Here is a 16,732-nt window from a genome sequence, read left to right on the forward strand (position 1 = left end):
CTGGAAAATGTTACATCCTGCCCACTGTATGTTCCTAGAATTTCTAGATAACAGGCGGACATTTATCCGGAAAAGAGTACATAAGGAGAGTTCGTAAGGATTACGAATAGGTACACAATGACGACAGAGTAAAAAAATAAAATAGCAGTTGTGCATGCATTCGTGTATAAAGAGGTAATATGTGTGAGTTGTTCTTAACAACCCGTGGCCTGACGTCGGGAGGATGACATCATCAACGCTTAAGTAACGGAGGGGCGGAGGGCATATTCGTGAAGGGAGGACGGCCGCTCGTGCCACTGGAGCTTCTCAGGGACTATCAACAGGGAGTGCAACCGACCACAGAGCTGCGAGCTGGGGGAATGAGAGCCGCTCCAATCCGCTCCAATCCTCCTCGACCAAGGCTCGTACCCGCCTGACAACTACCGGGACACAATCTTCAGAGCACCATCTTTCATACGAAACCAATATCGGGTGAGTGGAGGGTTCGGGAACCGGAGAAACCAGGGGGGAAAAGGGCCCTGATTCGACCGAACCAGAGTCTACTATTCACGGCTTAGCAGCATAGGGGGAGGGGGCATGTAGATGGCAATATCTATTATCAACATTGAACAGTCTAGTCTAAGAATGGGTGTGGTTATAAATAAGATACGAAATGTGGAGCTATTACTTGACGTTCAAAGTGTAAAGCTATGTTAATATTGATGAAATGGTGCAATTGTTACGTATCAAGGTTTTGGCTAATCCACCACTAAGTAACGCTAGCTTACTCTTCATAGCTAACCGTGTATTGACAGATACACGTATTTATCAAAAGTCATTTTCAGGCATATAAATACATTTTATACATATCTCATTGCACTGCAGGGTTAGCCCAAGGTGTTAAAATATTTACTAAACGTAATGGTTTAGGATTTCGCCCTTGTCTATAAGCTCAATCGACCTACTCTTCATACAATTGCGAACGCAGCCGAGTAAATCTTGGCCACCATTTAACAATATACAGTACATACTGTGCTGTATATATTAATATATCTCGAAAAACTGTGTTAGAGCTGCTTGGAGCTGGTTGTCGAGTTTGTAATGTAAGTTGATATTGGAATGACAGCTGCGTGAGGCGTTGCAGTAGTGGTTTTCATTCGCGATTGTGAAATCCTTTGGCTTTAGGGCTGTGACACTTAACCCCCCCCCCCTTTTTTACTTTCTTTTTTCTAAACCTTTTCTACTTCCAGATCACCCTTCAAACCTCTAGGAGTAGTTGATCTCGCTTTTGAGGCTAGCGAATATAGTTTGCAGGAACCCCCTCAACCAAACTGACCTGTAAATAGGAACTAAATGTAACCTGGCCATTGTCCTGTTGATGACTTCCACAATAGCTGATGATGCAGTGTGAGTCCACTCAATGGATGTTTTTGTCACATTTCGAAATAAGAGGGGGGGATGCAGCTTTAGCTTTCACTTGCATATCACCATTGTTTACTAGTTTTCCCAGTCTGTCCTGCTTTGGCCACAATATTGTGAACATTGTAAGTCTGGTGGACTCACCAGGGAATTATTTTTTTAAGTAACAATTTAAGTCAAAATGAACATATATATATAATGTTAAAAATTGGATCAATAACTGCCTATTTAAAAAAAAAATATGTAAATGTAGTGCCCTCTGAGGTATAATAGGCCCGGTTAGGAAAACTGTTCCCCAACGCTTGTCAAATTACATATGGAGTGTAAAAATATTTACAAAATTGCCCTTAAAAATAGGAATTTCTATGTTACACTAGTGCATAAAATGCATATGCACATGTAGTTGAATAAGGTAGTCAAAGTATTAAAAACACCTCTTCTCACTTCCCTCTGTGCCAGAAATAATTATACAGATTGATTATTATGCCCCATTTTGCTTTTAATAATGAACTAGTACGTTGAACTAAAAATATTATTCAAATGTAAATAACCAGATGGACCCGATCTCAACCAGGCTCCGAAAAAGTGTGTGTCACTAACTGATCCTCTATCACATAATTTGATTACGGCACTTATCGTGTCACTTTGTGAAAAACATTCCTTGCTAAATGAGATACCTGTCTGCATGCAGACCAGGAGACACGCTTGTGGTGTATTGAAACTTAACCCTTTACTCTCAATTCATCACCTCAACAAAGGCAGGTTGGCAGGACAGGGTGAGGAGGGGCTTCTGTGGCCTCCATTTTTAAATGTGTCTCATCATCTGGTGTTTTCATATGAAAATGGGCCGAGTGCAATGACAGATTTGTGTTAAGGTCCATGATGGTTGCTAAGATGTTAGGTGGTGAATACAAGATCATGTAAATGTGAATATGCCTGTTAAATGTAGCCATTTGAATAAGATGGTGTAATTCCGCAGAAAAACAGGATATTGACTTTTTATTTTATTTTTTTCAAAAATGGTGCGTAACTATTTGGAAAAGGTCATTGGTATTTTTGAAAGATCATTCAATTTGACTAGGTTTCAAAATTATTGAATTATCAAATTAATTAACAGCTGTTTTGATAAGCAATTAATCTTTTACTTCTGCTGGTTGAATTAAAAGTCAGAATCCTCTGAATTCTGCCTCACAAAAGTTAATATTCTCTGATTTCTCAGACTGTTTTTGTTTTGTTTTCTAAGTATGTTGCATTTAATCAAAATATTAAAACAAGTGCAATTGGTGGGCTAAATTTGTACTTATTTTCTGACATGTTACAGACCAAACCAATATTGAATCATAATAATTTATGGATACAAATTACAGCTTATTAACAGGTTTTTCAAACTATGTTTGAAAATAACGATTCAATCTGAAGTAGCCTCAGAGGAGCAAAGTAGTAGCACTTTGCATTAATTGGTAATTGCAAGAAGTAGGTCTGTTTCAAAAAGTTTGGTGAGTAAGTACAGCATCACTCCTCGTGTGATATTGCTTTCTTGTTTATTTGGTTTTATTTCATTATTAAACAATACCAAATAAACAATCAGTGGTTAATAATGTACTTTGCAATACATTTAAGTAATCAGATAATTTTATTAATCAATGGAATAATCAATAGAATTATCATCTACAAAAAATATTCAATATTGTCAGCCCTACGAAGGACTTTTTTGTGAATTTGGTGACTTCAATTGTTCTAAGGGCATCATTGTTTATGTGCACTTCAGTGCTTACATTAGCAACATCACTGCAAATGGAGAGGAGCTAGTTCACTAAAATAGTCAGTTTTGCCATCGTAACTATTCCGACGCCTCTAGCGAACACAGTCCATCGCACATTGCGCAAACATTGCCAAAGACGGTGCCCGGTGCTAAAGCAGTGATTTAATGGAGTATTTTGACCCGGGTATGTGCGTCAACTTGCAAATATTTTGCTGAAGTTGCCATGCCTCACATGTACTTGAGGAAAAAATTGTAAAAGAACTGGAACAGACATGGACCAGTAGAGCCAGCCTAATTTATGTTGAATAGTAGAAGTTAATAATTTATTAGATATTGTATTTGCATATAGGTTTAGACAATAGGGACTTTTTTTACCCAAGAGAAAGCACTATGCATTTGTGTTTAGAATTATTATTTTTTTACTGTGTGGAAGTTTACAGAAGCATATTTATTGCATTCACTTGAAAAAAAACCCTCCTGTTTTTCAGACACATTTTTGGGGGTAGCTTTGTTTTTTGTGTGTATATATTTTTTTTTTTCAGTTTTTCTGAATATTTTTTTCCTGTTTTACTGAACATTTTTTTTCTGTCGAAAAATAGGGAAAAAAAATTCATATAAAACAGAAGGAAAAATGACTTGGAAAAACAGAAAACAATTTCAGAAAATCAGGGGGGGAAATAATATTAAAAAAACTGAATAAAATGATTCAGAAAAACTGAATCTGGTGCTCTGTTTTTTGAATATTTTTTTCTTTTTTGCCTCTGAACTCCAAATGACTTGTTGCAGACTTGCTAATGGTGGAAACTTAACTGTTAGGTTACTAAAATCATGCCGATCAATTGACATGTTCGTATATTTACATGCTCCATAAAACGAAATATCTAGCTTGCATTAGAATGTATAGTATAACAGTAAAAAGCCTAAAACATTAACAATACTGTGTGTGTTACTAATTACAGTACATGCCTTACCTTAACTGAGCCGGTAAGTCATGTAGCTGAAGGTACGTTGGAGATATGCGGGAAAGTGTCTGCCATTTAGCGAGTCTGCACACAGTCACTTGAAGTTCAGAGGTTAAAAAAAAATAAATCCTCAGAAAAAAAGAAGCTGGTACTCGTTTTTTTTTTTAAATAAAAAAAATCCTGTGTTTCTGAGTATTTTTTTCCAGAGTATTTTTCCTCCGTTTTTTCTGAATATTTTTTAATGCAAGACGTTTCCGTAGGAGTTTGTGCAATTGATGTATAAAACTGTGTCAAAGTTTGATTGGTATCATCAGGAAAAAGAAGGGATGGAATAATTTCCCTGTGAATGTTCTTACTTCTATTTCCATGGCAGTGTCATATTGAGCAGAGCAATGTTGCTGTGAGTTTGTGCCCTAGCGTAGTTCTTTGTGAATGTAGATACAGTAATGCGAAAAAAGTATTTAGACTAGAAGTGTATTTTTGAATGCGCAGCAGTGCCAGATTTAGAACAAGTCCATACACTGCACAGTCGGTGAACAAGTCACAATTTGTTTCAGACATGTACCCAAGGTGTTTTGTGAGTAAGATGCTAAGCTCTCTTTAGTAAGTCGTGCCCAGGGCAGATGTGTTCTCGGCAGCACTTTGCTCCCTAGTCCGTCGCACAGACTCATTTGAGGGCCTTGACGCTGATGAAGCCAGCCAGCGCATTGTGGCTGCTGCCTTCCTTCACCCACCAAAGTTGGCTCAGAGCTTAGTCTTGCTTTCACAATGGCTGCAAAATGTGGCGTGGTAGAGTTGTGAATAAATTATGATCCTGCTCTAGCGTCACATGCATTTATAGCTAGGCAAACTCAACGTGCCACATTTTTTCTTCTGTGCCAAGTCACCATAGTCATGCAGTTGTTTTTTTCCCCCCTCACAACTTCTCTTCCAATTGGCAACTGCGAATTCTGCCGAGCCCACGTTTTTTTGTTTCTTTCCCACCCGCCCTTGTTTTTGCTGATCTCACTGCAACCACCTATCCCCGCCCAGCTACCCTACAAATCTATTCGTGCATGACTGGAGGGCAGACAGCTGTTTGCTGATGTACTCGCCCGGTTCAGTTCTCATACTAACTTTGCTCATATTGATGCGTCTGACTCATTCACTTGTTCGCCTACTTTGTTCCCTCATACCGCTCACATTACTCTAACATTTTGACAATAGAGGTATAGCTAGAATTAAGTTATCATGCTGTCACTTGTTCTTTGCCTTCTAATCATTGCTATGTTGTGTTTTTAAATGACAGTGACTGCTCGCAATCATGGAGCTCCGAGTGGGGAACAAATATCGACTTGGACGAAAGATAGGTAGTGGTTCCTTTGGAGACATTTACCTTGGTGAGTAGAAAAAGGACACTGTTCTCCTGTTTATTCTTTCCATACCTTGATTGATTTTCTATGCGTTAGTGTTTTTTTTTCATAATCAGCCTAATTTTACTTCATACGCATAATTTGGATCTGTAACTTATGGTAGATAAAGTTGCTTCTTTGGATCTCTTCAGGTGCCAACATTGCCACTGGTGAGGAGGTAGCCATCAAACTTGAATGTGTGAAGACCAAACACCCGCAGTTGCACATTGAGAGCAAGTTCTACAAGATGATGCAAGGAGGAGGTACAAACAAAACACAGCCAGCCACGGTGGAGTCAAATGATGTGTTGTGGGGGGATGAGGAGTATTATTAAAACTCAGTTTCATTCACATAATTGTTACCAATAGTGTCATGTCTTACTTCAGTGGACTGGACAGCCAACGGAGGACGTACATATGCCTTTGTGAAATGCACGATTGAAATAGACAACTCCATATTGATCACAACCATTTGGCTGCACTGATTATGTTCAGGTTACTTGAAAACAGACAAAAAAGTTTTGCTCATCTCAATTGATGTCACCATGCACACTACAATTATTTAATAGCAATTTTGTATGCAGAGTCAATCAAGCTGTCACAAAATGCCAGGTGGAGAGCAGTGTTTTATTTTTGACAGTATGAATTGTTTCCACTCTACAACAGAGCTCTGCTGCTGTCTGTTGACTTTCAACAGCCACAAGTGGTGTTCCAAAACGTTTCTTCTACTTAACTAGTATATGAGCAACAATAGCAACAAGTTATTTTTGATGATTGGCTGGCAGCTACTATATGTGGCCAACAGATTGTGAACCTGCCATCAATAGACTGGTTGAAGCTGGCTGACCAGAAAGCATCCACCACATTCAAGAGAATTGTCCCATCACATTGATAAATATCATGAATTAGGCGAAGGAAATCCTTTACAGGACAATTTCCACCCCATTTCCTTTATGGAAAATGTAATATGAATTTAACGCGAAAAAGGCAAATAAATTATTATAACCGAGCATTTCAAAGTAAATTCACAATTTTTGCATGTTTTATTGGCCACTTTTGGAGCTTTAATGTCATTCAGTTAAAAGGTTTTCGGAAAGCTTAGGGTATTTGATACATTGGAACCAATTTCATGCTAATATCGTGTATTTGTTTGTTCCAGTGGGTATTCCGTCGATAAAGTGGTGTGGTGCAGAGGGAGACTACAACGTGATGGTGATGGAGCTTCTCGGCCCCAGTCTTGAAGATCTTTTCAACTTTTGCTCCCGAAAGTTCAGCCTGAAGACTGTCCTACTTTTGGCAGACCAAATGGTAAAACTTTAAAACAAACAACAACAACAAAACTGTCATGAGGTCATGTGCATTATTAAAAGTGATTGTTTTGCACACGACCGTATTGGGGTCCCACAAGGTTTTGTTTAAAAAAATTAACTGTCCAGTTTTCCTATACTTATGCATTCTTTTTTGCATATAACCGTTGGCTTCCCCCCAGTAATATCCTGTTGACCCACTTGTTGAGTTTTTCTGTTTTCAAATACAGTGGAATCTCTAAAGTACTGTACAACACAATTTGTTATAGAATACTCAACACTGGTCAACCTCCAGTTTGTCTGCATTCCGACGTAATTTTTAATTAATAGGAATAGTAATCTTGTTGAGGGTTAAAGTTTAACTTCAGAAATACACTCTACTTTAACTTTAATGACATTTATGTTGACGATGGCGTCTTACTGTTACACGTTTGTTTTGGGGGGTGCATTCATGTTAATTTTTTAGGCTGGTCAATTTATGATGATTTCAATTAGTCACAAAGCTGAAGAAAATGCAGACAAATTCAAAGTTACTTAATTGAGCTGTTGCATGATTTACTGACTTCTCGATGCCTGACTAATTTTTGGAGGAGCATTTTTCAAACGTTATGGTTGAATTTTGTAGTATGTCCTTAGTATAGTTCGACGAGCAGTGTCACTGTATGTTATTAGAATGTCTGTCGAGGTGTCTTATGTGTGCAGGTCACTGTGTCCTTGTTTTGGTCTGGTCTGTAAACAAAAATATAATTTATTCCTAAACATTTCCTTGTCACCCATCTTTAGATCAGCCGTATTGAGTACATCCACTCCAAGAACTTCATTCACCGTGATGTAAAACCAGACAACTTCTTAATGGGGCTTGGCAAGAAGGGTAATCTTGTGTACATCATTGACTTTGGCCTGGCCAAAAAGTACCGTGATGCCCGCACACACCAGCACATCCCCTACAGGGAGAACAAGAACCTGACGGGCACAGCACGCTATGCTTCTATCAACACACATCTTGGAATTGGTAAGCAGCACATCGAGCATGCACACTAACCCGATTTGTTACTTTGATAAAGGCTTCTGTCTATTGAGTGTCAGGAAATGCGAGATAACTAACAACAGGTTGTGGTGTATCCTTGTGCTACACAATAGCAATAGAAGGCAAAAAACACTCGTACGTCAGCGCTGCAAATTGATAAACTTGTAGAAGTTGGCTGTGTTCAGTCCTGATTAATGGGCCCCCCCAAATAATGACTGTTTACCATTTGACTCAGCCTTGTCACTCATGCAACCTGTAGTAATAACTCTTAGTGTTAATGGCAAGAATTGACATGCTTCGAACCTCCCACTTGTTGGTTAGAAGCTTTGAGAAGTTCAGGCCTAGAATTTTTTTTAAACTGGAAAACACACTTTTACCATGAATTCCAAGACCATTTGGCAAACATTGTACAGCTCTAACACATTGGGGTTGAAATTTAAGATGAATGATATCCATTTCATAACCATGGCTCTGTAGTAACATACCTATTGCTCTCGTTTAAAATGAATCGGGCCAGATTTTTTTCCCACACAGAGCAGAGCTAATGGCTGACTGAATGCATCTCCAGTCCTGCTTTTCTAAATTTATTTAAGATGGCACTGACGGCCACGCTGTCATCTGCCTCTTAACACTATTTTGCACTGAAGCAGACCTGGGTTCAGAGGTGATCTCTATATAACATGCGTTTTCCCAGTCATGGCTATTTTAATTTAAAACAAAAAAATATGTATAGCTTCTTAAATGTAAACATAAGTTATATAATTTTGTGACAGGAGAATGGCCCTATTGCTGGAAATGTCTGGCCACTGCTATTGTCTCATTCCACAGTGGTATAAGATTCCTGGCCTGAAATGACTGTGTAGACTTTGGTAGGGTTTTAGTTTATATGGGCCATATCAGACCATACAAGCATGTTTGGGCATAGGATTCATTCAAGGAAAAAAAAAATATTCACCCATGGCACTGACACTGGTCTTTTTGTGAAGCAGCCTTAATTGTGTAATTCTGTGTCCCATGATTTGGACCTTTAACTATTAACTTAAAATATATATATATTTTCCAATAAATAAGAACTAGGTCTGTTTTTAAGTCTGTTTATCTGTCAATTGTTGTTAGAATTGCAAACTTGGATTTGCTTTACAAATGCAGCGTGAAATTGATTAACTGTAGCCAAATTATAAGCGTTGACGACAAGTGGCTCCCATCTTTGTGGAATTTTCCAAAGGAAACAACAATTCCGGGAAAAAACGATGGTACTAAAGTGCATGATATATTCTACTGTTCATCTCACCAGTAATGTGCTATTTAGGGCGAGTTTTTTTTTAGGGTATGTGATACAGTTTGAAATGTCACTCATTTTCAGCTCATGCAAGTTTATTCATAGATATTTTTAACTGAAACTTGTCAACCAAAGGGAGAAGGGCTTTCTACCCCAAGTAGCAGACAAAATGGAAGGGTTGAGAAATAATCAAGTTATAATGTTGCAGTTTTTTTACCAGATTTTCTATATGCGATATCACACAAAAACACTCCCCCCAAATGCCATTTTGTCCGACAACAAAATTAAATTTCTCTAGAACCCTTTGTCCTATTTTCAAAATTGTTGGTGTGCCATACTCTGGATGAAGTGGTCATTCTAACCAGACTCAGTATTGTGACATTGTTGTTTTGGGGAAATCTTATCATGTTGCTAGTCAAAGAAAGCTTTAGTTGGTGTAGCTCTTAACTCTCTAAAACTTTTTCCAGAGCAATCCAGACGTGATGACTTGGAGTCCCTCGGCTACGTCCTCATGTATTTCAACCTTGGGTCCTTACCCTGGCAAGGCCTAAAGGCTGCTACCAAGAGACAAAAGTATGAACGAATCAGTGAGAAGAAAATGTCTACGCCGATTGACTTTCTTTGCAAAGGATACCCTTGTAAGTGAAACTAGAGTTTCATTCTTAAACAATTGTTTTCACAAAAACCTCAAAGCATTTTTTCCCCCCCTCTTACAGCGGAGTTCTCCACATACCTGAATTTTTGCCGATCACTCCGATTTGATGACAAGCCAGATTACTCCTACCTGCGACAGCTCTTCCGAAATCTCTTCCACCGGCAGGGCTTCTCCTATGATTATGTCTTTGACTGGAATATGCTCAAGTTTGTAAGTTGAGCAAGTGTCTTTTTTTAAGTAGTGATGATTTACTACCTGTCACTGGGCCAGAAGCCTTTACGGAGTTTTGACAACGCACCTCTATTGTTGATTTTTATTTTTAATAAAAACCTTCTAAATATGGCTGGTCTGGGTTTACAGGGGGCCACCCGGACGACTGAAGATGGAGACCGGGAGAGGAGGACCGGCGACGAAAGGGACGATCGGATTGGTGTTGCTCCCAGGGGTTCTGCAGCGCGAGGTCTCCCACCAGGTCCTAACCCTGGACCTGCCAACAGAGTCCGAAATGGACCAGAACAGGCCATCTCGAACCCTGCTTCACGGGTCCAACAGTCTGGTGAGTTGGACCCTGAATTACCAAAGTCTCCAACTGATGTTCCCAATCAAACGGTTTACATTTAACAATACTTGCTGTATTCTGGTATCAATTTTCTGCATTTTTTCCAGGTAACACGTCGCCTCGCGCCATTTCTCGTGCAGAGAGGGAAAGGAAAGTGAGCATGCGGCTCCACCGTGGGGCTCCAGCTAATGTGTCATCCTCAGACTTGACAGCCCGTCACGACCAATCTAGGATTTCCACGTCACAGGTGAGCATATACTCAAAAAACACTTGGAGGGTGGTTCCTATGCTCAAATTTTACACTACAGGGGAAAGTGCACAACTGCACATGCATACAAATCACATACATTTTTAATTGGATAGTGTTCCCCTGACATTGTTCACACTCGCACTATATTAGTTTTTTAAAGTCACACTTTTTATGATGTTTTTGTTGTTGTTTTTTTGCACCATATTCTTCTGTAATACCCTTGCACGTGGGAAAGGAAAGCCACAGTCAATAATGCACTTTTCAGATGTTAATTTGGGATTGTTTATGTTGGGACTGCAGTAAACACAAACACAAATTTGGGTTATAGCTTAAGTTATTTTTAAAGCATGATTATTTAGTGCTGGAATGTCTTTTAAAAACCGTTAAAACTAATAAAGACTGCAGCAATGCCTATATATTATATATACAGTACAGGCCAAAAGTTTGGACACACCTATTTCTTTTTTTTCTTGAGAGAGCTCAGTATTGTTCATTTGGTAATCTTACCAATTCAACATGTCATCATCATTGCACCTTTTTTTTGTGTGTGTGCGTGAATATGTGCATGTCTGTGTGCATGTGAATTTGTGCTCATTAATTCACCTGAAAACCTATTAAAAATCCCATACCCTTCACCTAAACCGAAGACTTCAGAATAGTCATGAAGTTGTCAGGAGAGCCGAGGAAGGATCAAAGAAAAGTGCACCGACCAGACACCACCTACCCACAGGGTTACAAACCAGAATCTTTCACCAACCCCAGAAACATCTCAATTTCAACAAATTCGGGAGACCTCAAGAGACCAAAGGAAAGACTGAAGAAAGGAAGGAAGGATAGATAGATGAAGCAGAGTGAGATCCACAGACACCAGCCTCCACCGATTCAACGGCGAGAGGAAGAAGCAGATTGTGTTTGAATTTCAGGAGATGCTGGTGTGGTGAATCTGGCATGCATAAAAACCTCCACCAAAGAAGGGAGCCGTCGACCCCGGCCAGGACAGGGCAAGCACAACCCCCCAGGCCGCGGCAGCACCAGGGCACAACGCCCGGGCCCCGCGGAGGCCACCGGCCGGAGAGCAAACCCAGGAGCCCAGAGCGCCCCCCACCCCAACACGGCCCGCGTTCCAAGCCCAACGTAGCAGAACGTGGCATGGCAGGCCCACCAGGCACCCCACGACTGCCCCACACCCGCCACCCACCACAACCCAGTCCCCGCCGCCCCCCGGCCCTCAAATCCCCAGACACCCGCCCTCAGCACTCCTAACCCAGCCACCCGTACCCAAATAAGCCTTGCTTTGAATTAATTTGGACAGAATGTTTATTGATAAAGGCTACATTTGTCATTATCCCATAACTTTCTCAGAGAAAGTGGGCATGCATTTACTCCGCAGAAGCGGTGTGGGGGTGGGGCCGCACAGAATGACGTCAAACCGTGCCAACAGCTCGTTTTTGGTTGTGAGGAGCTGGTGCTTGGAAAGAGGAATAACTTAGAATTTCTCATACAGGGGCGAATGGAGGAAAACACAACTTTGGTCATGTTTTTGGTGAGGAATTAGCATTTTAACATGGCTAAAAGCAAAAAAAAAATAATAATAATAATAATTCATGTTGCAGTCCTTTTAATACTGCGGTCTGCCCCAACCGATAGATCCCCACCCTGACTCACCCGCCCCTCCTAGTTGTGGGGTGCATACCCCCAAGGAGTGTGTTATGTGCCCTATGTTTCTATTTACTAAGTGTATTGTGCAAAACTAGTGGAGTGAGTTAAGAGGAGCAACCAGCGGGGCCTCTTCCAACCCGGCGGGGGCAGAAGACAACCAATGGGACCCGAGCGGGCAGATGAAGACAGCACGTGGGGCGATAGGACTCGCACCCGCGGATACCGGGGCCCACCCGAGGTGCCAGGAAGCTCACTGGAGTGGGGCAGGCAACAACACCTACACCCTCTCTCCCGGAGCCACAAGACCCCTGGCCCAGGGGAGGGGGAGGAAGGCGGACAAGTGAGGGGGACGGGACAGGGGGAGAAGACGACAAGAAGGGGAAGGGGCGGCGGCAGGGGGGGAGGAAGAGGATGGGTGACGAGGGAGTAGGGACCGGGTAGGGAGTGGCGAGAAGGGAGAGCCAGGAAGGGGGAGTGGAGAGGGAGGAAGGGGGAGTGGAGAGTGAACAACGGGGCACACCGGAGGCCCACCCGCACCGAACTGCGTCGTCGGGCGTGGAGCAACGGACCACGCCCGGGCGGCGCCACCCCGGCGACCAGGGAGAGCACCCCAACGCAGCACCCCCCCAAGAGACCCAGGAAACGGCCGAGACGCAACCGCCACCCAGCAGCCACGTCCGGCCAGGGGGGACAGCACCTAGAAAGTTAAACAACAAGCATGCAGTGATTCCGAATATTAACCGCATTAGAAGTGAGTCTTAAGGAATTGGTGACTGTAAGGTGTCATTGGATGTGGTCTACTCGATCTTGCTGACAGCAACTGGGTTCCTGACTATAAAAACACAACCATTAGTCAAATGCCAACTACAGAAACAACAATATAAGTTATAGCGATGTGGTGGCTCTGGCTAACGGGCAGAATCAGATTTAAATTTAAAAGATTCTATGTACGTAGACCATAGGTGTCAAACTCCGGAGTCCTGGAGGGCCGAAGTCCTGCAGGTTTTGGATGTTTCCGTTCTCCAACACAGCTGATACATGATGAGCTCATCAGCAAACTCTGCATAAGCCTGATAACGATCCTGCTAATTGGAATCCGCTTGTGTTGGAAGAGGGAAACCTCCAAAACCTGCAGGACTGCGGCCCTCCAGGACCGGAGTTTGACACCTATGACATAGACCATGTTTGTATAAATTTTTATATTTGGTTTTTATTCGAAGCACAGATAGATTTTTTTCCAATAAAATGTGATTCATGAGGAGGTTAGACCATTGGTCGATATTCAGAGTTTGTTTATTTCTTCAGTTAACAAGAATTGTTTTTTTGGCGATAGCAGGGGCTACGAGTGTAGATTGAGATTGTTTACATGGTAAGTCAGTTGTTGGATCACCAAGCAAACACAAGCTTGGAGATAAAGGTATCCTACAGTCCAAGATAACGGAAAGTTTTTCTTAGACTTTAGTCCAGAAATACATAACCGGAGTGCATAACCATAAAGCATGAAAATAAGTGTCTGCAGTGTTTTGTGACCACTGGAGACTGAGAGTCACAGTTTCTTCATCATGTATTGATTAATATGTGTTCTATGAATAATTTTATATTGGATAAGTTGTAAATGTGTGTGTTTTGTCATTTTAAATACACACCTCATTCAATGTGTTTGCTCATTACCATTTACATTGTAGATTCTCACTAAAGGCATCAAAACTAAGAATGAACGCGAGGAGTTATGTACAGTACTTAACAAAAAAAGTTGAAATGACAGAACATGTTTTAGCTCTGATGACTGCTTTGCACACTGGGAACTCCTTCAATACTATTGGAAAACCATTTCAGGTGACTACTCTTGAAGCTCATTGAGGGAACGCCAAGTGTGCAAAAAAAATCATCAGAGCAAAGAGTGACTGTTTTGAAGAAACTAGAATATAAAATATGTTTTCAATTATTCCACCTTTTATTTTAGTACATAAGTCCACATGTGTTCATTCATAGTTATGATGCATTCAGTGAGAATCGACTATCTAAATATAAATAAAATATAAATCATGAAAATAAAAAAAATGCATTGCATGTGAAGGTGTGTCTGAACTTTTGGCATGTACTGTATATCGTCACCCTCTTAAAATAATTGCCCAAGTCATTTTTTTTGCAAAAAAAAATTTTGGGGCCTATATCACAGATTTTCACTAATTGCAGGTGGGTCTGGAACGTATGTCCTTTGATAAACGGGTTCATTGTTGTAAAATTCTCCCGGAATCAAACGGGATCGTATTGCTTTTGCGTCAGAAGTGTCCTCTCTGTGCAGGTGAGCGTGCCATTCGAGCATATGGGCAAGTAAAATCTCCTTGGGCTCTGCATGAACATGAAAGTGACAGGTGAGCTCTCCTTGTTAATTGGTGTGGTAATTGCAGAAGCACACTACTTCATACTTGTGAGTCTGTGACTAATAATTCCTCTTGTTCCAGGGCTGCAAGGTCTACTTGTTGCTCTGGTCCCTACCTTCGTTTTTACTCCGACTAATGAAAAGATTAATGCCAATGGACACATGGATCTTTGGAAAAAGTACAGCAAATTCCAACAGCATCCAGGGAAGTACTTTTTATAGTAGCCAGCATCCAGTCTTTTATGAAACCTCTGCGAACCCCTGGATCATCGTCATGCCGATGCAAAAAGTGACAGTGCTACGTCATGGTTGCTTGTGACTGCCCCCTCCCTCCTAGAAACATTCTCTTAACAAGATTTTTGTCTGATGAATGAGAGGGACTTTTGACAACGAATAAGTAAAATGATAACCGGCACTAGCATGTTTCATTTCAAAAGTCAGCTCCCTTTTTCCCCCCAATTTATTTATAGTGGAGATTTTGCTCTTTCTGGAATGATAGGAAAGGGAAGTCAGTGATGCTAGTGTGATGAAAAACAGAAGAGGTTGGAAGTCTTGTTTCCGTACATTTCTTCTTGTTAGTTGCTTGCGCGTCCTTGATCTATTCTGTGGTAAGTTTTACTGTCCCTCGAATGTCAAGCCATCACAAATATCCAGTACCAATTTCTTTCTTGCCACTTGTGTGTTCTGTTCTCTTATCACCATAGTTGTGTAGAGAGAGAGGGAAAAAAAAAACTCTCCCAAGTCCTCAAGAAATGGCCAGTGTATTTGACCAGGAACCATTGCACCCTGTTCTAACCAACAAAAAATTGCTTTTTTTCCTTTCTTTTTTAAAAATAATTCTTACTGTTAAATGTTTTTTTTTAATGTTATTTTTACCTTTAGAGGAAATAAAGAAGTTGGCAGAACCCATTAGTTTTTTTTTTTTAAATTTTTTTGGGGGGGTGGGGGGCTAATTTTTTTAAAATGTTTACATCACTGTAAATATTTAATTTTTTTTAATTTTGATGTAATAAAAGCCAAAATGTGTTTTCTGTTTTAAGACGGAAAGTAGAAAGCTGCATATTAATGGGTTGAGTTAAAGTTTTGGTATTTAAAGTACTACATTTTGGACATCAATGTTGCTCTGCCAGCTGGGTCATGAAAGTGTATGTGTGCGTGTTTCAACATTTTTGGGTGTGTGTGAGATTGACCATGTAATCCCCAATAAGAGTTCAAGCATTTTGTGTCTTTTGGGTTGTTTTGTTTTTTGTCAGCTATTTATGTCAAACTACTATGTTTTTTTTTTTATATACCTTTCAGTCTTTCACCAGAAGTAATTTCTGCCATGTTTGTTTGTCCTGGTTTCTCTTTTCTTCCCTTTAAATGCTGTCTAATCACCTTATAAAAACACAGGGCTTCTATATTCCCCCTGCAGAAATGAGTCCAATGCTTGATATCACCTTTTCAGTTTTTAGGTTCTTGTGATTTTGATGATGTCATTAAGATGAAACTAACTCCATTGCAGGGATGTGTAAATAGCTTGGTACTGTGTGCAATTACCTTTGTACAGGGCACCATGACCCAGTGGCAGTGTAACTTGTATATGTGTGCGTGTTGGGGTGGGTGGGTATGAAATAGGTTAAGGTGACAGAATTTCACTTTATGTATTGTGTACTGATATCTTGTACAGTTCTTTAACACTTTATTTACAACAGTATTTGTGTATATTTTATGAAGTAATAAAACCGAATCTCACAGTCTTGTAGTTTTTATTTCATCATGTGCATTTTTGAGAAATGTTCATGTACAATATTGTATTACGCCCGCACACACCTGTAATGCCAGGTTTTTGGGATATAAACCAAGATAATAGACCAAAATAAACAATTTTAAAACTTCACATCAATGCGAACTATAATCTGTACAACTTGATTTGTTTATTTATTTTGCAATGTAAAAAAACTAGTTGCACAAGTGTACACATCCTCTTATTCCCCTTATGTGGCCGTGATAAGAATTAACCAGAGTAAAATTTATGTTAAATGGGAGTTGGGGCATGCCTGCCACCAAATACATTTCTGATGTTCTAGTAAGCCTAGAGTGAATTTCTCAATTGAGAATA

The 16,732-nt window shown here is 40.4% G+C and overlaps 1 protein-coding gene across 1 annotated transcript; it reads left to right on the forward strand.

Annotated features, from left to right (window-relative positions):
* Positions 1–95: 95 nt before the first annotated feature.
* LOC147184230 (casein kinase I) lies at positions 96–16,367 on the forward strand. The gene is made up of 11 exons (XM_086066828.1): positions 96–471; positions 5,411–5,501; positions 5,666–5,776; positions 6,672–6,820; positions 7,603–7,831; positions 9,593–9,763; positions 9,842–9,990; positions 10,141–10,336; positions 10,447–10,586; positions 14,554–14,623; positions 14,714–16,367. Exons 2-10 carry the CDS (start codon positions 5,426–5,428, stop codon positions 14,584–14,586), a joined length of 1,254 nt encoding a protein of 417 aa, XP_085922954.1. The 5' UTR covers positions 96–471; positions 5,411–5,425; the 3' UTR covers positions 14,587–14,623; positions 14,714–16,367.
* Positions 16,368–16,732: the final 365 nt, after the last annotated feature.

Source organism: Leptonotus elevatus, chromosome 1 (assembly GCF_054856555.1).
Source record: "Leptonotus elevatus isolate MCC_2025b chromosome 1, RoL_Lele_1.0, whole genome shotgun sequence".
NCBI lineage: Eukaryota > Metazoa > Chordata > Actinopteri > Syngnathiformes > Syngnathidae > Leptonotus > Leptonotus elevatus.

What these genes read in the sequence shown, in the direction of transcription:
- LOC147184230 (XM_086066828.1), top strand. Translation starts at nt 5,426, where the DNA reads ATGGAGCTCCGAGTGGGGAACAAATATCGACTTGGACGAAAGATAGGT. An exon ending in CAAGATGATGCAAGGAGGAG is followed by an intron (nt 5,777 to 6,671) that starts GTACAAACAAAA and finishes TGTTTGTTCCAG; the next exon opens with TGGGTATTCCGTCGATAAAG. An exon ending in TCTTTGCAAAGGATACCCTT is followed by an intron (nt 9,764 to 9,841) that starts GTAAGTGAAACT and finishes CCCCTCTTACAG; the next exon opens with CGGAGTTCTCCACATACCTG.